Here is a 25,262-nt window from a genome sequence, read left to right on the forward strand (position 1 = left end):
TACAAAAAAATAAAATAACAACTAAGTGATGGGAAAAGCTAAATATGTACTGATTTAGAAAAGTCTCCGCGTATTCATACATAGAGCTCCATCGAAGCAATAACTTGTTTTTGTCAATAGAATTAAAACAATAGTCTAACAATCACAGTTCTTGAAATATTGTCTGATGATAGACAGACAGGCAGCAAAGTCCTAATAGGATCCGGTTTTTATTCTTTTGGTACAGATCCCTACAAAAGAACGAGACTACTGAATTCAAACCAAATAACACAAAATTAAATTCAGATAGCAATTAGTTCTGAATAATTCTAATAGATATTTTCATTTTTAAACATACTGACATATTTTTGCTTACAACTGTACGAGCAGATGACGCAACTGGAAGGACTTAAAAGCATTTTAATGGGCCATACACAGCAAATGACTTTTATAAGGGAAAGCAGACACACAAGAGCTTGAGTCATAATAACAACGAGTTAGATTATGCTTTCTAGAAGTCCTTACACTTTGATTGGTTCCATTTGTGGGCTTATTGACTCTAGTTATATGTACTAAAATTGGAATAGAATATTCTCGTTATTTATTCTAATATTATTATGTAAAAGCTGAACGAATAAACTTCTTGAAAATCGAGTTTAGTTCAGTAAGGTAATTTGTTATATTCTGGGAAAGAAAAGAAAGAAATATAAAGTTTTCCATCAAATTCCTATGTACAGTACCGACTAAAGACAGTCAAGTTTTAACAAGTCAAGACAAACCAATTCGATCATTGCAATAAGTTTGTTAAAAAGCTGACTTGGTTGTAGTTATGAGAAAATTGTTAAAAAAAATATAATTAAAATCTAAATCAAATCTTCATTTAACATAACACTTTAAAGTCTGTGAACGTAACTAGAAGACTCAAAAATTACGCTACAATCCCAGTATTAACAGACCTTTACAAATTTCGCGTGAAGTTTCCAATAGCATTAATCTATTTTGACCACGCAGTATTAGCATACGTACAGTTCGAGTTGACAATGACAAAGGTGCATAGACTGTATAGTGCGGGGAACGGACGCGCCGACAGACCGTCCGCCCACGGCCGGCGCCCGCGCAGGTGCCCGCCCCCCACACCCGGACACATAGACTAAACATTAAAGACATGATTATCAAATCTTTAAACTTTAGAAGACAATGTAGTTTTGCTTATGTAAGGATGACACAAAATCCTTTTACATACTTAGTTTCATATCTTGGTGTAAATAAACTTTAGCTTAATCTTATCAGAAACAATGTAATTAAGGGTGATATCACTTATTTATAAACAATTGCAGACTGCATCAGTTTTGTTATATGCAACTATTTCTGTCTGTCTTCTTGAGCAATAATATTATTTGTATTATCATGTACTTTAAATTATAGTGTCCTACCTCAATCTATCAAAAACTTAACCCACTTTATTTGATTGCACGCTATCACAGTCACAAAAGTGCTAGCTAAACTAGCTTCTGGTATAATATATTGAACCACTGATCACAATGTTTATCTATATCTACCTCTAGATGTGGAAACAAAACCCAAGTTTATCCCTACAATAATTGTCACATCTGATTAATAATCTATGTGAGTAGAAAGCTTGAATGAACACTAGTGAATGGACACAGAGTATAGCCCTGATTCGAACCTAGGCCGTCTCGGGCCCGTCCAGACCGGTACATTATCTGCACTTACCATACGTTGATATCGCCAGGCTTTCTTGCACTCGGACAACAGTTCATTTGTATATTAAGTTTCAACTCGAAGTTGGACTATAACTTTATACTTGTTGAACTGGCTTTACTTACTCAACTTTATATGTTGAAAAACATACAACTTTTACATATTCATAAATATAATCTTGAAAAAATATAGAAATCAGAAACTTATAATAAATGCGCATTGTGTTAGCCAGTTAGCAATAACATAGCAAGACTCAACAAAGTAAGATTTTATGATAAATTGGAACATTGGGAACTGCCATAGAGTCGAGGATATAAAAATTCTTTCGCTCTTAAATAAAGCATTAAAAACGAACAGACACATTTTTTCTGAATATTGGTATACCACTCTTGCACTACAAATATTTACATATCACTAAGCAAATAACATAACACATGGATACACAATTTAATTAAAACATAATTAAATCAATTATGTGGTTGACGGTAAGCGGATCAAAGGACGCCGGCCCAAACATTTTGATAGCATCTTAATCCGCGCCCACGTTGCGCCGCACAATGGGACTAAGCCCATTTTTTATTTACAAAAAAAAAACATCAAACAATAATGTTATGTCATGTTTCGCTTGATTGATATGAATTGTACAACACCGATGGCAAATCTCAGAAAAAACAGTCCTCATTTGCATTATAAAGATGACTAATTGTTAACATGCTGAAGTATGACGTTTTTATAATTTGAACCAAAAGTTGTCTTGAAACGCTCAATCATTTATTGGTTTTTTGATTTTTTGCTTGACGTTTTTTCTTTTCTTTACAGATTCGCAATGGGAGTGCACGAAGTTGCAGTGTTGGTGATAAGCGTCGTAGGAACAATGGGCTTTATCCCCCATGGTTCTATTGGGGAAAAGGTTTGCTAATTATCCGTAAAGCATTCATATTTTAGATGAAACTTGTAACATCAAAGTCACTAACAGTTGAAACAGACATTACAATATCGATTTCAAGCCGTCTTTTCTTTACTTATAGAAAGTTAAGAAATAAAAATCTCACAATTTTTAATAAACTTACCCTTATTGCGGCCTTTTTATCATGTACTGGAAGATAGAAAAAGAAGACAACGGTGACGTCACAGAAGAGTCTACACATCGTAACGGCTGCTGCATGTCGCCTGCAGAATCCCTTAGTGAATTTTAGACTACCTAGGGGTTATCCAGACGACAGGCAGCTGTTACGTAATATCACGGAATGAAGAAACATCTGACATGAAATCTTAGAAGACTTACAGAAGATTTGGAAGTCGGGAGGCCAATTTTCATAATTGAAAACATTCGAGACAACAAAGATTTCAATCTCAAAAAAGTACCAAAATGTTTGCATAAATCTGCAGTAATGTGCGTATTTTGCGCATACAATCTATGTATATATTGATTAACTGGCATTTTCAGAGTCGTTATAAGGATTGGCGTTCTGGCACTTTATAACATTATCAAAATACTTACAATTTATTCATTGACACCTTTGTACTACCTATTGCTGAATGGGTCGAAAATACCTAAAGATACAACAAATTACTTTATGCAGTCTGATTTCGTAGTGGGTATGGTTTCCTGTTGATATTTAAGTTGTGCTTTTCGAAAAACCTGCCCACTGTGTAATCGGTATATAGGGTGTTGTTTTTTGAAATTGAATATTTCAGGGATAGTTCCGAATGTTCCAGATATGTCCAATTTAAAAATAAACGCCCTGTTTATTCTTCATATTTCACTTGCACTGATTTGTCTAAAGGTCGCAATAAGATGTTGGAGAAGTTTGAAAACAAATGTTACAAGTTTCTATTCATCAGTTTTCTTATAAGGTATTCATATACACTTTGTAAACCTTGCGCAAATGTATGTTCGCTTATGTTCCATTAAAAAAAATATCTTAAACAGTATTATTTCTTAAACGTTGAATTTTAAATAAACAGAAAATTTTCGAAACTATAAATTAGATTTGCGCAAATGATCATGCACACTTTTAATTATCTTGCGATAAGGGGCTAAATAAATGGAAATAACAAATAGACAACATTTTAGATTGAAAAAAAACAACTTATATCTGAAGATATTTTACCTTTAGCTGAAATTAAACACATCATGAAAGGCGCTAACGTAAAACCATTGTCCTAGGATCATATACTAACGGAGGCTTTGCTTCGTGAGGTAGTGGAAAGGATGGGGAAGGAGTTCAACGACGCAGCGTCGAGCTATCTGGAGTTTCCATCGAACGAACGTCACCTTGCCCTTATGGCCCGTGCCAACAAGGACTTGGAGAACGAACAGCTCGATTACGATTCGCTGATCGACGGCAACCCCAACCCCAGCCTTCGCGACCAAGAGTACTTACAACACAGGTAATATTCAACTTTAATACCAGCAGTTAGAGTCCAAAATCGCGTTTTTATACTTCCAGAGACTTTGCTGAAAATTCTTGAGAAAATAAACTACCTTAGCTTGAAAGGAAAAGAGTTCATATGTGAAAGAGGCCTTTTGAAATGTTGTTGATAAATTGTCCAAATTAACTTTCAATAATATCTCATCGTGAATAGTCGTATTTTAAAATGTTATATAGTAACACTATAATTTGAAGTTACTAATAACTTATATGTGAAAAAATATAGGCATCATTTGTAGCCAAAACAAAATTGTAGTAGAATTTGGCGGATACAAATTGACCACAGTTAAAACCACAATTTTCCTCAAATAAACGTCTAACAAATTGCAGCGAACAAAGACCAAACAATCACTTAGAACAATAGGAACGGGCTATTGTCTACATTTGTTCTAATTGCAGAAGACAAATCAAGTCTAGACGAGAAATTAGGACGAATTAACAACATTAAGATTGACAGATAACACGATTAAACAATACGATTAAGGTGCGGCTGTGGTTCAAGATATACTAGTATATATTTATAGCTTTATATTTATATCATTACATTAGCAATAGGTGTACGCACATTAGATTATCGCGTATGAAATGAAGCGAGATAAAACAGCCGAAGCTTTTGCAGCCGAACACGTCATTGTGTCTGTATTTCTCTAAGGATTTGGTAGGATATACATAATTGTATCTCATAAAGTTATGATACAAACTTCTAGCTAACTTGATGCTTCTGTGGACATTCAGATAACAAAAGCGAGTACAAACAACACTGATTTGAATAAAAATATAAAGGTCATATGCAACTGCAGTATCGATTTTGTTGGTGCTCAGTACCTTTTTTAAGTCAGAATTTCGGCTTAAGTATATCGTGTCTTCTACTGGACTATCAGCCTTAGATATCTTCTTCGCTATACTGGCCCCATTTCTCTATCAAAATAATTCAATTGTCACGTTGGCTCCTCCGGGATTCTGTCCTTCATGCCTACGAGCCCATGACAATCTGAACTTGCCACTTTATATTAATAGGTTATTATTTATGGGCAGTAACAAATTGATAGTGACTGGTAGGTTTAGTCACTGGGTGACCTATTTGATTTATGAACTAGTTCAAACCCTGTAGTATTATTTATTAAAGAGCTTTCAGTAGCTCGATTTTCTACTACTGTCGATTACCGACAACCGGCTATCGAAAAATTTTACACGAAAATCTGTTTAGCGCTTCTACCGGGCGTCATAAAAACTATTTTGGCAGTAAATTTCGATACTCGAAAGTATCGACTGTAGAGAATTGCGCTACTCACCAGAAGAAGGTTTTTGATTGATATAGAGATTATTACATTCATTGAATGAATTGAAGGATTGATATCGCAAATAGATTGATTCTAATACTAGAAGTTAATCAGACGACAATTTCTTACGAATCGTTTTCCTTGTAAATTAAAAGACGTCTGAAATCAGTACGGGAACTTCTTTGGTGATTCTTCTTTTCAGCACTATCAAGTTTTACTTTTTAAGAGGGTTAAAGTATTTGTTTCTGTGACAGCTCACTGTGGGGCCATCAATACGTCACTGGCGGCGCCGGCGAGGGCCAACAGCGGCTGCAACCGTCTGGCGTGATGCCCAACAGGCAAATGGTCAAGACCGACGCGGTTCTTCCGGCCTACTGTAACCCGCCAAACCCTTGTCCTGTTGGATACACCGGTAAGCATCACACATAATACTTTTATATTTTTCATGATTATGAACACATGATTTTAAGGAAATGGTAACAAACAAAAAACAATAACAATATCGTACTTTTACTACACTACGAAGACAGACGCCCAGAGGTTTCGTTCTTTCATCAACTCTAACTGCTCAAGCAGTTAGTTACATTTATTCAGTTACAATTCGGTTCACTTCCTATTGATTGTCGAGTCACCATTTTTTATTTTGATATTCTTTTTTTATTCACATTTCTTTTTGTTTGTCTAACAGAAGACCAAGGTTGCATCAGTGAATTCGAGAACACCGCTGCCTTTAGCCGTGAGTACCAACTGGCCCAGCGATGCATGTGTGACGGAGAGCACATGTTCAGCTGCCCGCCTGACTCCGGCGCCGACCTCGACCTCCGCTACCCAGAGCACCACAAGAAGAGCCACGTTGTTGCCAAGAAGTACAAGCCTGCAGTGAGTATGTTGTTGTTTTAAAGCCTCCAAACCTATGGCCGCATCACCATTAATTAATATTAGAATTAATCGCTTTTGTAAATTACCTAAAGTATTTTTTGTAATATTTTCTAATTCAGCTGCTCTACCCAAACATCAGTTGTATTCGTCAACACTCAAGTAAATATATATTTCCTCTTGCAGGGAGAGAATCCCTATTTGACGGGTGAACGTTTACCAATTGCAGCTAAGAAAGGTTTTGATGTTAATGTCTACTAAGTCTAATTCTAAGAACTAAAGTATGGAATAGATTATACTATATTTGTTAGTGTCTTTTTATGTCGTGAGAGAGTGTCACTCTTCTCCACGGCTTGATTATCGTCTTTGTAAAGTTCTGTTACAACCTCATTAAGGATTGGTCACTGTTTGAAACTGCGCTTTTCTATAAAAGTCACCACCTTATGCCGGAGATCATCTTGGCTATCAAACTCGTGACGTACGAAAGATTGCATTCAAGTTAGGAAGGAAAAGATAGCAATTAAGGAATAAATGGTAGCTCTATATTTTTGTAATCCCAATGCTAATGAATCCTCTATTTTTTCATTTGCTCTCGCGATAATACCTTGTAGACTAACTATAAACCTTACTACGAATATAACAATGGCGTATGCCTTATTCTAACTTCCAAGACTCACGTCTCGCAAAATATAAAACTAGGTTGAGTAATATTTAGCATTTCCTATAATTTGGTATAAATTATAATTATCAAAAACATTGAAGCTGTGAATTTCGTTAGTTGTATATAATTGAATATTTTCTCGTCATTGATAAGCATATATATTTTTTCGTAAGCGTATATATTATTTTCGATGTTTAAAACAGGCGTATGATTTGCGTATAAATTCTTTATAATATATAAAAATTATGGGTTTTTGACGTTGGTCCTACATTAGGTGTATAAGTAAGGTTTTAAATGTAAATATAAACCAGAAATGAAGAAACGACGGATAATAATTAGCCAAAACATAAAAATATCGCAACAGATACCTACCTACAAACAATAATTTAAGAAAAGTAATGTAAATGTATTACTTCATACAAGCGGAGCTTCTATAAAAAGCCATTTAATATATAATATTGTCGTCAAGTTTTGTACATACTGCGACGGAAAGGATTAATCAAATGAGCTGGTAATAGTTTATAGTTAAACTACGGTTCGGATATTGGAACCTTACTCAATTTTAAGTAACGCTAAAGCGAGGCGAGACACTCATGGCTAGATGGACTCACCAGTCTCTGCCTACCAGCAAGTCAAACAACTTTTGATACGATCGTTTTTTAGACAACTGGTCGCATTGCATGCAAAGTCCCAAACCCGCACTTGACCAGCGTGATGGACTCAAGACCCAGCCCCTGCCCTTTTTGGGGCGAAGACCACTGCCCAGCAGAGTTAAGGGTCAGTAACAAACAAAAACATAATTTGGTCTTGATTTTAAGTATAACTTTTACAAATTAAGATACCAGGGGTCAAGCCAATTTCTAAATGCTCTGGTGGTTTTAACAACGTTGACCCTAGATCTATCTAAAACCAAAGAAAAGAAGATCTTATATTGTCTCCGTCGCTTATAATAAGTCGGACTACAAAAACCGCTGAACATCACTTAAATTTGAGGGATCTTTCAATGTCTGTTTGGACGTATTAGGGTAAGCTATTTATTTTGTACATACGTTCTTATTGATAAAATTGCGACGTCTATATAAAGAACTCATAATAATATTGCTTGCATTGTCGGGCGTATAGTAAATAATTATTAATAAGATATCTTAAGGAATGTATATATAAATAAAAAAATGACTTGCGTGGATCGATCATCAAAACAGTAGAGTAATTTAATATTTAGGATAGTTGCGGTATTTGTACCTTTTACAACTGAAAAAAGTAAATTTATTCATATTTTCAGGATAATTTTTAATTTCTTATATTGTTCTATACTTTGAATTTCCTGCGTTATAATTTTAATCACTAAAGTCTTTTTACGCTTAGTTAATATTCGTAAAAATAATTAATACTTATTTAAAGAAATGATCTTAAAAAAGAGATATGAAACACCATGTCCTCCACCATGACCATCTTCCGCGAGACCTGAGAACATAATAGTGCGGCCATCTTTAAAAAAAACTTAACACCAAGATCATTTTTAATTTTTATTTTTTTTAATTAAAATATAAGTTAAATGGTTTTCCCTTTTTTGTACTTAATCAGTTGTAAAGGGTTATTTTCAATACTGTACAGAAACCAAATAGGCAACTGTAGGTATAATTAAATAAACGTCTTCCTTAGTATTTATATATCTTAAAAAATATATATTTTAAATTATAATTATTCATATAATGTAAGTATTCTCCGCATTAGATAAAAGGTATATAATTATAACTTATATATTTAAATATTTATCATAATTATATATCATATTTAAGTATATATTATTCTCTAAGCTAGGAGTAAAATAAGTTACCTGTAAGCTAAAAATAAAAAAGATCTATAAAACAAGCGCCTTTCAAAACATTTATTTCAAAATAAATATTATTTTTCTTAAATACTAATTTCGACTTAACAACGTAAGTATTTTATACAAAATTCCTTATTCATTACAAAATATCAATCTATTTTTTATTGTGCTAAAACCATCAATCATTTATTGAAACCTTAATCAAAATAGAAACAAAAAAGAAAATAATAAAAATGCGGAACATAATAAATAAAAATATGATATTCATCGACAAACAATAATAACTAAACTAACAAAACAAAACGCATAGGTTTCTTTTTTAAAAAAAACTTGAAAGGCGCTTATTACTTAAAAAAAAACATTACGACGCACATCTTAAGTAATGGTCTAAGTTTAATAATAATATATTAACTGTATATTTATGACATAGTGCCGCATTCTCTGCTATTAGCGTGTAAGCTAGGTTAAGTCACGGGCGGTCAGCCTCGGCAGCAAAAGAGTCAGTCTAGTCAAAACAGTAGTGTGTAAATATGTAGTTAAAGAGATTTATGACCAGATTCACAATTTCGGAATAAGAATAGACTACCTTATAGCTCGATTCTCTACAACTATCGACTATCAACAACCGACTAGCCATCGAGAAATTGTACACGAAAATCTGTTTAGCGCCTCTACCGGGCTCCCTGGGCACTATTTTGGCAGTACATTTTAAATGTCAAACTCGCGATACTCGACGGTACCGATTGTAGAGTATTACGGAAAGAATTTTGACAGTCACAGCTGTCACTTTACTGGTTTACCAAGACTTATCCAGAAGGTGTGAATCTGGTCTTTATAATTATATTTTAAATGGGAGTAATACGAGAAAATGATATAATATTACTTAGGAAGGTATATTAGAACTAAACCGGGCTAACTAACTACCTAAAGCTAAGTTTTCGAACGACATGGTAAGGTAAGTAGAGGAGCGATTTCCTACCACTATCAAGTAACGAGTAACTATCGAAAAACATGTGAAGATCAGCGTATAAGGTAAATTTCAAACTCCATATGTTAACATCGCATGTAGAAGAGAAAAGCTAACACCTTGGAACGTAAAACCTTTGAATCCTAATAAAAATGTGTGGTTTTTGTATCATATTTTTATTGGGATGCAGGATATTTACGTCTCACCTGCTGCGTTGGCTTACAACAAATACTTCATTTATTGTTTAGAAAAGTGTTAAAATAGCGTCTCATAATTCCCTTTAAACAAAAACAATTATAATCTAGTTCTCCATCTTAACTAGTATAAAGATCTACGAGGGAAGCATAAAAAAACCTCTATGTACATTGCATGTAGGCAGAAGAGTCACACATTTTATAAATAATAAGTTGAAGGAATTGCTGATAGGCCACAATATTTAAAGCATAAATACGAAATGATGGAGTTGAACACAAAAGATTCTGGATAAATCAAAAAAGATAGGAACATCGCTCTCGTACGGAATGAATTGCCAAACATCTTGCATTCAAGGCAGCATATTTGGTTTATGTCGACTTTCAAGTATTACTCGCATTGAAATCAATTAGAATATGTGTTACGAGAATATATTTTTTATATAAAATACCAAAAAACCCAAACACAAATAAAATGCTTATATTTTTTTAATAAATAAATATATTTTTCCATAATGACGAATGATACCTCGTTTAGTAAATATAAACTTGACAGTCAAATCGGGACACGGATAGTGCTAAAATACTTAGTGGTTTAAGAAAAATAGTAATGTCCTTACATCAAGACATTACTCAGAGTCACCTAGTTCCTAGTTGAAATCAACTGGCGATTATTATAATAATAATATAAGATGACGTCGTTTAATAATTATGTATTATATTGTAACGATAATGGCGCAGCCTATGACAACTATCTGAAAGGCCTAAAACGGTAGTTAGCGTCGTTTTGCGATTAATAATATCTTATAATCCGTATATACCTCTTATGTTGATTTTAAAAGCAAATGCTGTTTGATAAATTAAGTACGTATAATAAAACTTCGATTCGGTAAAATTAATAAAAAACTTCGTTCAAATGGCGCTAAAAATACAAAAATATATTTTTTGTTCGACGATTATTGGTGTTATAATTTATGATGTGATTCGTGGTTATTGTTTAGGATATAGCGAGACTCAAATACTACCTCAAAAACACCTCAAAATACATATAATAATTAGAAATATTGACTGGAAGATACAAAAGTTCAATGACATGCATACAGTGACTTGTATTCGCAATAATATAATTGTTAGGAGTAAGTTCGCGAAACCTATGAGACAATAGTTATGCATACATACGAGTGTGCTGCAATAATAATAATACAATACTGAGTACATAAATAGATAAAACCACGATACCTCTCGATATATTTCTAATAATAATTATAAAGCGCGTACAAACATCATTCATGTTTTAACATTGATTTTAAATAAAAAAATAAATTATTTCATTTTTTGTAAGCTCGCCGTCTAAATTATATAAATTATTATTTAGTAAGCTGTCTGACGGTTTTTTTCTTTAATATACTTTTAATTCACTATGTCTATCTCTTATTAATTTCCTTAAAGAAACACCATGTACTTAATCGTTCGAAATCAAAGATTTGATTATTTTCAAATATTTTTTGTCTTTAAAATACATTGATTTGTTATATCAATATATTTATAATTTGGACGGCGAGCGTACATTTAATTATCACGTTAATTTTCAATTAAATATATTTGGAACATTAATATAAAAATATCACCAAAATTACAGATTTTTTCAATGATAATTATGATTAAATTTCGTTTTCAAATTTTAATTGTTTAATGTCATTATGTAAGCATAAATTGACGTTAGTACAAAAGATTTTCATCTTCTCGATAAAATTATGAGCCTCATTCGTACAATCGGTTTACCATCGTATCTAGGTATATATTACTTTAAGCAAAAATCAAACATACCTCAATAGTGCAATAGTAGAATCGTAAATAAAAAAAACTCGAAACAAAAATAAAAAAAATACGTTTAATTATTTCAAGTAATAATTAGATTATGTTCGAAATAATTTAATATTAAATTTGATTAATATTGTTTAAGAAAAAAGCAATAGGATTTTATATAGTTTGATTATGCAATAAATAAAATAATTTGAACTTTTGAATTAATTATCAATTTTGTTCTTACAGTAATAATTAGTTTTATTGTTTAGATTCGTTCTTAGATAGTAAGTGGTAATAAAAAAACAAAAAAAAAACATAAAAAACTATAAAAATGAAAAAAAAATGTTTCTTTTTTGCTAAATGTATGTTATTCGGTATTTTGTAAATTTGGTAACTATGGAGCATAATACCTACCGATTATTAAAGTATAAGCATATGGGCATGATTAAAACCGATTACATTAGATATAAGTAGAAGAATGCCATATAATATTGAGCATTTCTGAATAAATAAAATAAGTAGGATAAGGTAAATTTCGATTATGTTTTAAGTTCTACTTCCGCGTTAATTTGTCCATTGCATAGAAGAAATAAAATTAAATACACTTATCGTATAAAACAGCTTTTGAAAAATAAAAGAAAATTTAACATCGAAAATTAAGAGTCCATTCAACACGCGAAATTTCAACGGGCGTAATACACACGGATACGATTATGTTAAAATATATTAAACTAATAAGACCTTTGACCAACACTGAAACAGTCACGGACTAAAAAGAGTATCTAATAAGAGCAATTATCGCGACCTATATAACATCTGAATAAAAAGAAAATCCAAAAAATACTTACGATAGTGTGATTCTCATAATTCCAACAATCTATGCAATGGATGTAATATTTTTTCCGTTACTAATACCAACTTCAGAACAAAAAATATATAATTTGATTACTATTATATTTTTATTCTTATATTAAGTTTTTAATTTTCCAAATCAAAGGTCAGCTGTGATGACTTACATTAATTATAATAATTTAAAAGCTGATGTGATCGATCAAAGACACTGTGATTAAAATATTTACTTAAGTGGCGTTTAGAAAATATTTCTCGAAAAATCAAAACCATTTCATTTAATAATTTTGATTTTCAGATTATTTCTTTTACTTTAATGAAAATATCTCATTAAGTTATCTGATTTTCAAGTCTTCACTTCCTATAATATTTTTAATTTATCATGAAAGGCTCTATAATTATTCTGAGTTAGTAATATGTAATTATTCCTTTAAATAAAAATGTATATCTTTAATGATTTTACGTTCTCGATAATCGATGGAATCTGAAAATTAAAGCATTAAGAAAAAAACATTTAATAAAATAATGATTTTATCATTTACATTTCATAATAATTTAAAGGGCTTTATTTAAATCTGTTCAGCCACTAAAACCGTTTGATTTATTTATCTTAAAAAAAAACAAACCATGTAATTTATATTACAAATAGATTTTTTCGATTCTTTCTAACATAATTAGGCATAAGTTGTATGAAATTGGAGATTGGATGCCTGGAACATTTAATTTTAAAACATTCAAGTAGATTTTATTATACAACAAAAAAATTACAGCTCTTAGATAAAAATAAATAAAATCACAGTCGTCTTAAGTTACTCTAGCCACATTTGACACTACATTTGAAGCTGAAACGAAAATTTAAAAATGTGTCAGAGGTCACTGAAAAACACGAGACATACTAACAACTAAACTTAAATCGATTTCGCATAAAAATGGTATAATTTGAAATCAGATTCTTTTAAATCAGTGAAGCATATAAAAATAGTCTCCAAACAATTGCACTGAAATTCCTCTTAGTTTACTTTTGTGTGAATGATTTGTATGTATGTATAAAAAAACAGCATCCCCTCAACGTACTTAATTAGCTGGATAAAGATCTAATATCGTGTAAACTTAGTAAATAAGATATGAGTTAGCTAAGTGTACATTCAGAAAACAATCGCATGAAGTGTAAGAAAAAAAAAAGGTAGTTATGTAGTAACGGAAGTTTAGTTAAACGTGGTTACTACTAGTTATAGTTAGGTTAAGTTTGGAGCCCGTACAGATTTGCGGGTGGGCATTACGTTAGGGACCCTATTCACTGCTCAAAAATCGCGCACTACCATAAAAACACTATAAGATCTATGGACAAAACTATCCACAACATAAAGTGGTTGTTACCCGAACTATAAAACTGAAAAGCGGTAGATAATAAAATACGATAATTAATATTATCCAAACAACTTTCCAACCGCAGTCCACACTGTTTTGTCCGAAATACGCATGTGAATACAGGTCTATAAACGTGTTTGTATGCAACAGTGATCGCAACCTAAGAACACAGTCCCGAAAGTATCAAAAATTTGTTAACAACGTCTGTTTTACAACAATGTCTGTTTTAAAGAACGTAGCTCGCTATATTTCTACCTAAAACACTTAAAATTCGTGGTAGAATTGAGATCGATAATATAGAAAAGACAAAAGGCTAGACATTTGGATGATTGAACAACAGCATTTTGTAGAGTTGTCTGATAACGTTTGAAACGTGACTCCGATCTCTAAGTGTGTACGGGCTCTAGTACTAGATGCCTGACGCAACGAATTCTTAGTACAAGTGTACAGTGATATTTTCTTACTCTTTCTTTTCTATTCTAAATAACGTAGCAAGAGTCGGAATCTTGAACTGACAGTTAACTAAACATTCGTGTGTTGGGCGTAAGTTAGGAATTAAAAAAGTATTCGAAAATTAAAATACTATAGTTTAGTAATAAGAATGTATATAAAAGAAAAACATGACACGATGAAACCAAATCCGTAGAATAAATTATAATCCCCTCGTTTGAGTCTAATTAATGGGTTTAAGTTAATATAAGAGTGCGGGATAATATAATAATCTAAAGCTTCTACTAAAATAACTAGTCATATAAGATGTACATTCATTACATGAAGTGAAAATCGTTCTCGTAATTAGGACTATTTGTAGAAACGATAAGTTAAGGAACGTTGCAAAATCGGTCATATTTCTGTATTTAGTGGACCTAACTTCGGGATTAAAAATTCGCTTGAATAGCTACAGAGAACGGCAAGATAATGACGTATTTTCAAGTACAGAAACTATTATACTAAAAATATTACACTATTATACATAAAACGCTCATGGACAAGATGTCGCTACCGCACCGTTGCCGTCGCACTGCAACCAAACCGCCACCGCGCCACAATCGCGCCGCCCTCGCACTACTGCCGCTTGATATTACCATACTTTGCCCGTACCACACTTTGAACTCATGTACAGAACACCGCACACCGACGTAGCTGTGCCTTTGTTTATTCCATTACCGGCCGCTAACGAAGGTGTCTGTACTTACAAGTATGGTAAAATCAAGCGGCAGAGGCGCGGGGGCGGGGCGATTGCGGCGCGGTGGCGGTGCGGTGCTGGTGTGGTTGCGGTGCAGCACCGACATCGTGTGTGTGAGTGCTAAGCGGCCGGTAATGGAATAAACAAAGGCACAGCTGTGGCGCAACATCCTGTAAGGATAGCCCAGTAAACTATTTTACAATGAAGTACTGTCAAATTGGAACCAACTACAAAAGTAATACTATACAGGAGGTTAAACGAAATTTAAAATATGACGATAGAGTCTTTAACGCCGTCCGTCCAGCGGAGTTTGCAGCAATGGTCAACCACGGCTCGTCTGCCCCCGTGCAGATGTTCAGGATTGATGCCCAGACTTGTGGAGCCATTGAATGCAAGCGGCGCCACTCATTGTCTATTGAAATTTCGTTATACCCATGTTCTAATCAGTTCGCTAGATAACTTGATAAAATCGGAAAAGCGCATTATAGCTCCGGTTTGCTAGCAGTAATGGATTAGGAAAATAACAACTATGCGGGATAGAAAAACCATGAAAAGTATCACCTTTTGAAAAATTTTACTTGAAGTTCAAACTTATGCAAAAACAATCTTGGCTCCCTAATAAAAATATGAAACGGGGCTGAGAGCGTTATATGATTGAGTAGTATTAATGTAGAGTTTGCAGCGATGGTAAACCACGGCTCGTCTGCCATCGTGTAGGCGTTCAGGATTCATACCAGACTTGTGGAGCCATCGACTGGATACGACACCTCACCAATCGTTGAACTTTTAAAAAACACCAAGTTTATATGCTACGAAAGAACATAACTTTTTTTGATAAGGAGTTCAAACCAAACTAGACCATTCGGTCCTAAGTAATATAAAATTTCAAAAGGACTATGCATACGATTACAATGAACGAATAACTGAGATCTTACTGACAACAGACACTATTACTACCGTAATTCTTTAAAGACATTCGAGACCAAATATCCTCACCAATAAAGTCCAGGAACTTAAAAAGATGAACTATGGCAATTCAATCCACAATAATACTGAAATGTGACCGACTAGCAATTAAAATGTACATAACATAAAATCGGTGGCAAAGATTATTCGCTAGCTATAAGTTGATGATTGAGGTTATATGAGCCGAAAAACTTAAGCATAGGTTAGATTAAGTGACCCCAGGCGGGCGAAGAAAGCAGTATATACCAAAGATAAATTATTATTTGCGAGGGTTGAACGAACGAAAGTATGACTCTTATAAGAAACAGATACCAAAGAATTAATTTTTAATAACAACTTTATTTAAAGACATTAAATTGTAATTTAAATGACAGCAAATTTTACGAACGAATAGAAAATCTAAAGTCAAATGTTTTCGCAGTTTGTGAAGCATTTAGTTAATGGGTGTTAGTTGGTGTCACTCTGTATTGCAATGGGCGTTAATTGCCAGGATTTTTCCTCAACGACTCGAGTAAAGCAATTGATTGCATCCATTACCGCTGCAATGGACAACAATTGATCCATCAGTCATGTCATTAGAACACTTTGTTGACCACACCTAGTATATGTACGTATTATTTAAGCTCTAGTTAGTATTATTTTGAGGATTTGGGAACAAATAATGGGAGCTAGTGTGTGTAAATTGTATTATAAGTTTGGAAGGATGTTTTCTTATTTCTTGTATCGCTAATTGGTCTTTCGATTTCGTGTGATCTAATCCTTTGAATCCGTGTTCTTTAAACTCCTGAACATTTTGTTTAATAATTGTGACTAAAATCTAGTATTTTGGTTATTAATGAACTGTCTCTCACCTTGAAAAGAAAGAATAGCTAATTCACCGCTAAGAAATGGCAGATAAAGTTCGATTGAAAAAAATACAGCAAATCTAAATCGATAATACTCCACAGAATAAATATTCTGGGTTATGTAGTGCCTGGAAGCACTCTTCAATAAAATAAAATAAACAGTCCGAAGGAGGCATTTCATGGCACAGAATATAAATTCTTGAGACTAAGAAATTCGGAAAATAATTGTAATCAACTAAAGATTAAAAAACTATAAATACTATCAACGCAAAGAATAAAAGCAATATTTTGGTGATGGCACAGTACAAAGACATCTTTAAAAATATTTTCGAAACCAACGATTTTCCAACAAAGGTTGACACGACAAAAAAATGTCGTTTTGAATAAAAAATGTGTATATTGGCATGTTGTTAAAATTATAAAAAAGCTTACGCTTTATAATTCCTAAATCTATTTTATTTGTGTAACCTAATATTTTATGTACCTATTTAATAATCCCTAATAATAATTTTAAAGGTTTCGCAAAAACGAAAGAAGGATACGAGAGGGTGCCAAAGGCATGAAAAATTCATTGTTGTTATTTGTTTTTCGTGTATTTTGTGTTAAAACGTGTGTCAGTTCGTGTATTAAGCGATAAGGGCTGTACTTTTTGTAAAGGCTATCTTTCATCCCTCGTTGTTATAAAATACGTTTTAGTTTAACGTTTTATCCTATAATTAGTATCTAGTCATATGGAATTCGTGTCCTCATTAGGATAAGAAAATATAATTTTCTTAGTATAATTAAAATAAGCTTGATAGTAAGGGCGACGATGTCTTGCATACTTAATAGTTTTAATTATAATTATAATCATTTCTCGCTAATGGTACCGGTTAATACCACATTAGCAAATGTCTCCCCTGACCATTCTTTGAGACAATATTACCGATAAATTAAACAGTTTTATTTTGTTTCGACTTTGTTTTACATGATTTACATGTTTCGCTCTCTGACTGTTTTCTACATATATTTTCACTCTGTCTACTTGAATGATTGAAAGAGTGATCGTGTGAATGAGTAAATGAAATTCTTCGAGCGTAAAATATCTATTGAAGACTTATGCGTTATTTTTATTAAAACATCTGTGCGGTAAATACAATACTGTATTTATAATTACTACGCAAAAATAGTAGGTTATACTGTTTTAAAATCGTGTAAAAAAATCGGTATCATTATAAAATCTTGGCGAGAACAAACACATTTCGAAAAATGTTTGATAACGTGGTAAGACGAATAATATTATTAATAAGTACTTATTCATATAGAATGAAAGCTTAATAAAGAACTTAGAGCGTGAAATACAATAAAAAACATCTATAAAATTATCGTATTAAAATAAAACAAAAAAGTATGAAAACAACTTAGCTTGAAAATCGGCCGATAAAGTGTATGAAACTACGGGAGACGTGTATGAATACAAGAGATAACATGTATGAAACATCTGGTTTGAAATGTATGAAACTTACTTTCTATATGAAAAGGTTTAGGTTATAAGTATGATGATGGTGACAGCACGGATGTAATATTTAGAAAATGTCTAATAAGTTGACTAGATGGTTAAGTGTACATTGAAAAATTGATGTCAACCGATAATGGAAACTATTTAGTGTAAAGCCGGTGTACCTCAAAAAGCGAGCCGGCTTTTAGATAAGATGTGTATTGGAAAATATTATATAAGTCAAAAATATAAAAACAACAAAAACAGTAGTGTTAGAATTAGTTTACAGCGTGAATTTGTTGTAGTTCTAAAGCCGCAATATCGGCGAAAAATCGAAAATAATCATCAAAAGCATAAATAAATAACAACGCTAAGCTTTATATACTTACCGCGATAGTAATATAACACCTATTTACATATGAACAACATCTGAGCGGTGGCTTAGTGAGTGAAATTTAAAAACAACGACAACTACATCCAGTCTTATGGGTATCGTGTTATAACCCAGGTAACTGGGTTGTGGGGTTGCAAAAAACTTTCGCTCCATGAAAATACGAGTATTCACCTGCATCCGATGAGACTGGAAGCCGACAGCATAGTTGGAAGAAAGGCTACCCTAATGATGAACGAAAAACAACTACATTGGGTAACCCCGCTAGATTTGAACGACAACAAATTCACTTTATATAAGGTTTGTAAATACAAAATACATCTAGTTCTCAAACTGTGTACAATATTTAATAAGAAGTGAAAAGGCAAGTACTAAGGCAGGCAAATTAAATAGTATATTATAAAGCTATTCAGTCATGATTTATAAGTAGCATAAGTCATATAAGTAATAGGATAGGAACACCTGGAGCTATTATATTCGGCTTTAATTTGTATATTATATACTTATATAATATTATATACATGTATATACAAGTTTCTTCGCTACTGAAAGAGATTAAGAATCGAGTTAAGACCTTTTGGAATGGAAGCCGTAAAGTCGTGAGGAACACCCGGTAAAGAAAGTAGATCTAACGACTTACGGAGATAAACAATATGACAGTAGGTATCTAAAAAAATCTTTAATACCTATGGCAGTATAATGTATGAGAAGCGAAGAAACAAGATAATAATAATATATTTTTTATTTGATCAACTTCTTATTATAATTGTAAACTAATTTTACGATTACTTAGTTCAACTTTTTATATTTACAATAATATAGTATAATATTTTCAATATTATACTTCAAAATAATAAAAAAAATATATTATATAAGAACGCAAGAAAGATAATCTTTTCACCTTATTTCTTTCTGAATACGTTAATTCTGTTATAAGTATCTTATATATTTCCAGTTATATTACTTTTCTATTATAATTACAGCTCCAGGTGTATTATAATATAAATGATTTTACATAAGGAGTCTGGTCAGAATGGCTTAAGAACACTAAGTAGGATGACTTATAACAAGTCTTATATAATATTATCGTAAATAGTTTTTAATATGTGAATATAAAAAGTATCGTTCAACTGCATCACCAAAAGATATAGTAAAATAGTAATAAAAAGTAATTTGTAAGCTCAAAAATGTATCGTACATATGGTTGGATATAAATAAAAGGACATACAAAAACCTCTTAGAAATAATAATTAAGTACCCGAATAGAAATATAAAAGACCGATAATTGTACAAACAACGTTTAATAACGTAAAAAACGCGCGCTACCAGAATATGAAATTATAGGTAATATAGTAAAAGTAATTTTGTGACAATATTTCAATACTAAAAATCTGCAAGCTATCTTGATCTGATTCTTATAACGCTAAGTTATTTCCCAGTGAAATCGAAAACTGTAGAAACACATTTGTAATAATATTCAACTTACTGAAAACAAAATAACGTGCAAAGAAAATGGATATAACTCATATTTCACCTGGGCTTGCCGTTTATAATATTCATTGCCGGGTAAAAAGACAATTTTATCGACACTTTTCTCAAATACAGTTTACGGTTTTCACTGGAGAGTTTCAACTATTAGTGCGCCAAAAACTACCAACTAACCGAGCAATCGAACTTACACAGTACTAAATATCCTCTTTATACTTTCAATGCGTGTGATGAAATGCTGTCAACCCGTACTAGGCCTGGGCTGATAGATTTATCACTCTCATTACCTTTTAACAAAAAATAACTTCAGAACTTGTATGTAAGATATATTTTGAGCTTATAGTTTATATATTTATATTATAATCAGTATTATATATACTATATATCTGTATATATTCATTATTATATGTATATTATGTATATAAGTATTATATTAAACGAAAAATTATCGATTCAAAAATGTTTTTGCGATTCACTAATCGCGGGCTTAAAACTTGATCCACCGTCGCGATAATAATATTATTATAAAACATCAAATCGAAAACTAATATAATATACGATTTTTTAGAGCATATTTCCACCAAAACTTAAGAAAGAACAGTTATAAAAAAATACTATTCTATATTAAATACATATGTATAATATAAAACATGTATATTAATTAACAACTCACTCTAAAAGTCGCCGTTAGTATAATATGCAAAAGAATAAGAGAGTGGTGAAAACACTTGTATGGAACTTTTATGATACAAGTTTCATACAGAAGAGTGTATGAACCTTTAACGTATTGATCTAGTTTCATACAAGTACACAAATCTTATAGAGCGTAAACGCGTAAGTGGAAATCATCCATGGCAAGATGTTTAAATGAAAATGAGATCAAATAACTTCGTAACGAAAAGCGGCTATGAAAATGATTATAATATAAAATATCTATTATAATAATAGTATAATATTATGTTGGTGGAAACGTGCTAATTTTATTAAATTCATCTTTTGAACTATTAAAATACTCGTATATATTCTTGTACCTGGGTGATGCTCCTTCATCTATCAAACTTGACAACACCTAACTATTATTATTTGTCCAATCGTGTGCTTAAACCCTAGTCTTAAACGTATTCTAAGCGGTACTCTCAAAGTACATTAAAGTAAGATGTATGAATTCTCAAAAGAAAAGGAATAGTTTATGTAATCGTATAATATTCGGCTTAAAAAGTCATTTGTAACCAGTCAGCATTTCCTACGTCAGACGTATTTATTAGGTATTTGTAAATTTATGAAAAACGAAAACGACATGTTATGAAGATCTCTAAGAAACCGAGTAGTGTGTATATATTAATTACGTGTAGTTTAGGAACTTTGATTGGTTTGGATTCTGTTATTTTGGAAAAAACTATCGCTTGGCAAAAGCTTAGTAAACCATCTATTTATAAGGAAAATCTTTAACAACTTAGGAAGCAGTCGTGCTTTAGAACTGTCGCAGTCGGATCAACTAAGAGTAACTCCTACATAGGTAGGGATAGGGGTTAGGGAAAGAGAGGGTTATTGGAGAGGAAAAACCCATTATAGGAAGGACTATCTTATTGGAGTAAAAGGATGATTATTGGAGAACCACTTGTTACAGAATCCAAAAGAATCAAAGTTACAATATTTATATTTAATCTATCAGCTTGCAATCTTTTTAGATCTTCTTTAAAATAACTGATGAGAAAACTTGAAGGGAGGTTTGGGAAGCAGTAAAGTATTTAGTTGGTAATAATGAGGTTGTAACAGAACATTTTATTGGTGTCATAAATACGTGACGCACAAACGTAGGAATATTGTCAAGATCTCGAGAAAATTATATTCTAGTCAAACAAAACCAAAGAAAATATCTATGTAAAAATACCTAACATTTCTATGTTTGAACTATGGAAATAAGAGCTGTATGGATTTAAGAAAATGAGTAATATTTGCTATGTCCCGAACAAAATGTAACATATTTATACTGTCCTTCCAAAAACTGTACCATGTTACATGAGACAGAATCGTATGATTGTAAAAAAGTCGCAATGTCGATTTGGGCAAACCATTTCAGTCAAAACTATTCCTATTAGCTGGTGTCAAACGCAGAAACATTCTTAAGGTATTTGTGTTTAAAGACCTTCATATAGAATTGTATTAATATGATCGACATTGCGAAAATGTAATTCATTCTTCTACCACAAAGGTAGAAAGAAGTGGCTTTGATAGCAAAACAAATATGAATGTACCTGTAAGCATTAAGGCGTATAGATGGCACTGAAACTATTTCATACACTTCAGAGTAAGTTTCATACATACACTTCTAACTTTGTAAACACCATGTACTATGTAATTGAAGAAGAAATGTATGAAACTGAATATGAAGTGCTGAAAATTACTGGATTTTTATTATTAAATGGATAGTTTAACAACAAGTTTGATGAATCCAGAAATATATATATACCTTTCGGTATAAAAACACTTAAGTTAACAATATTATCTATCCTTCTACGTGTTATCCTATAGGTACGCCTTGAAACTCTCAGCTGAACTATTATGATAAGAGCCATGTTATATACAAAAATAATATCAATTTGTCTCAACCGGAGTCGAAAACTGATACCCAATATTCACTCTGTTAAAATTACTTCAAATTTTGTGAATGTTATAACCTCGTATATAAGATCACTATCAATGTTACTATTAAGCCCAGGGTTTTGTTACGTGAAGACGGGATCCAGGGGGATGGGCAGCAGCGTCCCCCTGGTCATCCTAGACTGCTGTCACCAACGTCTTGGAGTGGTGATTAGTAGATATTTTCCCAGGATCACTTTTTTTCCTAGTAAGGTGGTACTTCTAAGCGCTTCACCTTACAAATTCTATTACTTTACATGTAGTCTTCTGTAGGAGCCGGTCCACCGATCTTAGCAAAACATTCAAATAAACCTGAATGTTTGAATTTTTAGTGATTTCAACAATCAGCCTCATCCTGGCAGTGCGATGATGATGGTTGATTGACTTACTAGAAATAATTGGCACTATGGATTGGTTGAACAGTAACACGCGTGGTGGATGGTAATTGCGGGTCGATTAAAGTTTGGATCAAAATTAAAATAGATTCATTTGGCTACGGAATGGTATAAGAAATTATGACAGAAAACGAATATTTCACTAATATTAGGCCTTTAGCCTCGAAATTGAATTCTTCAATAGCCCAAGCCTTCGCCAGATTATCTGATCACGCTAGCAGAGGCGGAAACCCTCAAAATTGGTGTAGCTAGCGGTGAAACACTCAGGTCCATCAGTAAAACATGATGTGGTGTTAGGACGCCGAAAAAATATTACACCAATCGGCAGACGGCCGTGACCTAACAACACCTAATGGACACTCACATCTCGTTATACTTGATGGACCGTAGTTCGTTTTAAAAAGGCTTCTTTGAAAAACCAGGAGTTGTTCGTAACGGCTCCTTCACTGAACACTGTCAAGTGGCTATAGTCATCAAAGCTGAGGTCAATGTACCCTGGACGGAAAACAACACCTCGTGAGTCTTATAAAAGAACAGGATTAGGGACATTTGACCAGAATGCAAGGAGTCAATGGGTCTATGCTTCGAGAAGTGAACCTGCTCCCTTAGATTTTCGATCTTCGATTATTTTCGTCTTTTTCTCTTTCCTGTCTAATTCAAAAAAGGGATCCTGTGGAAAATATCTTAATAAGAACCTTCCAGCCTTACGTACCAGAGGGCTCACTCTGTAAGTAGGGGTGGTGGTTTCATCTCGGTTTTCGCGCCAGATGAAGCCCGGGGCATTTAGCGAAGTAGCTTAGGGGTTATAACTTAAGGAGTAGTCATGTATTTCTCACTTTTGGGGTACGGTAGGTGAACATCCGGAACGTGTGCGTCTCAATGTAATTATATTTACAGTTATAATAAACCAATAATAATAATAATTTCTGTTTTTTATTTGTCTTCTTCGTACCTACTACTAAGTAAAGGTATACAACCCTACACTGTTTAGTAAAATAGCCAAATATTTTGGCTAGAAGAGATTAACATCTAAGAGAGCCTCTAGGACCTTTACAGCCTATTTTCTTTTGAACCCATATAGTTACCCACACCGCTACCTGAGGTCTTCAAGTACGAGTATACAGAATTATGCCAACTCTGACCTCAAATTTCTAAGTCCTATTAAAGAGAAGATAAGATTAAAAATATTCGCTAAAATTTTTTCATGTAAAAGCACTCATACTGCAGACTAGCTTCCACTAAAATCGACTTCGCTAAAAGAGCAAATTCAGGATCTATTTCGTTTAAATTTGAACTTGGTTTTTACAAAGCAGTGATATCGGTTCGCTACAGGTAAGGGTTACAAGATTATTCTGGGAGGAAACAATAAGTCAAGGTTGGCACTTTGAATGGAGGTGGTCCTTACTTATAGAGTCTAAGGTTCAGTTCCTAGGTCAGTTACAAAATTAATCGACTAAGGAACAATAATCAAAAAATCTGCAGTGATCGAGATCCTGGGTTTGAATCCGAAGTCAAGTAAAATATGTTGCTGATAGAAATATAAAGTTTCACACCGCACTCGATAGATGGCACTACTCTCGCTCTACATTACATTGTATTAGCATATTCCTGTTTACAGTTAACTACTTTTTATTACTATTACTACAGGATATAAATAAATACTATAAAATTACTCATTACTATAGGATAATGGTTATCAAATGACATAATACAAGGAAAGATGGTCACGTTATTATAAACAGTGCACAAAGGTTTTCCCTTCCATCCTTTCTATAAATAACAGGACGATATGATAGGAAAATTATAGTACTAGAAACGAATTGTAGGTTCAGACTTTGATCATGTTTTTATCACGCCTATTGTACCTGAAGGAGTAGGCAGAGGTATATAAAATACACCCACGGTTCGC

At 32.7% G+C, this 25,262-nt stretch overlaps 1 protein-coding gene across 9 annotated transcripts in view; it reads left to right on the top strand.

Annotated features, from left to right (window-relative positions):
• The window catches only part of 7B2 (Secretogranin_V domain-containing protein 7B2), a 50,252-nt gene extending 25,976 nt beyond the window's left edge, over positions 1-24,276 (top strand). For all 9 annotated transcript variants that reach the window (XM_076117922.1, XM_076117921.1, XM_076117924.1 and 6 more), the window contains 5 exons: positions 2,521-2,611; positions 3,872-4,095; positions 5,671-5,828; positions 6,105-6,295; positions 6,479-24,276. In XM_076117922.1, the coding sequence (XP_075974037.1) occupies positions 2,528-2,611; positions 3,872-4,095; positions 5,671-5,828; positions 6,105-6,295; positions 6,479-6,553 (732 nt within the window). In that variant the 5' untranslated portion in view covers positions 2,521-2,527 and the 3' untranslated portion in view covers positions 6,554-24,276. The remainder of the gene's footprint in view (positions 1-2,520; positions 2,612-3,871; positions 4,096-5,670; positions 5,829-6,104; positions 6,296-6,478) is intronic.
• The last annotated feature ends 986 nt before the right edge of the window (positions 24,277-25,262 follow it).

The sequence above is a fragment of the Anticarsia gemmatalis genome, chromosome 9 (genome assembly GCF_050436995.1).
Source record: "Anticarsia gemmatalis isolate Benzon Research Colony breed Stoneville strain chromosome 9, ilAntGemm2 primary, whole genome shotgun sequence".
NCBI classification, from domain to species: Eukaryota; Metazoa; Arthropoda; class Insecta; order Lepidoptera; family Erebidae; genus Anticarsia; species Anticarsia gemmatalis.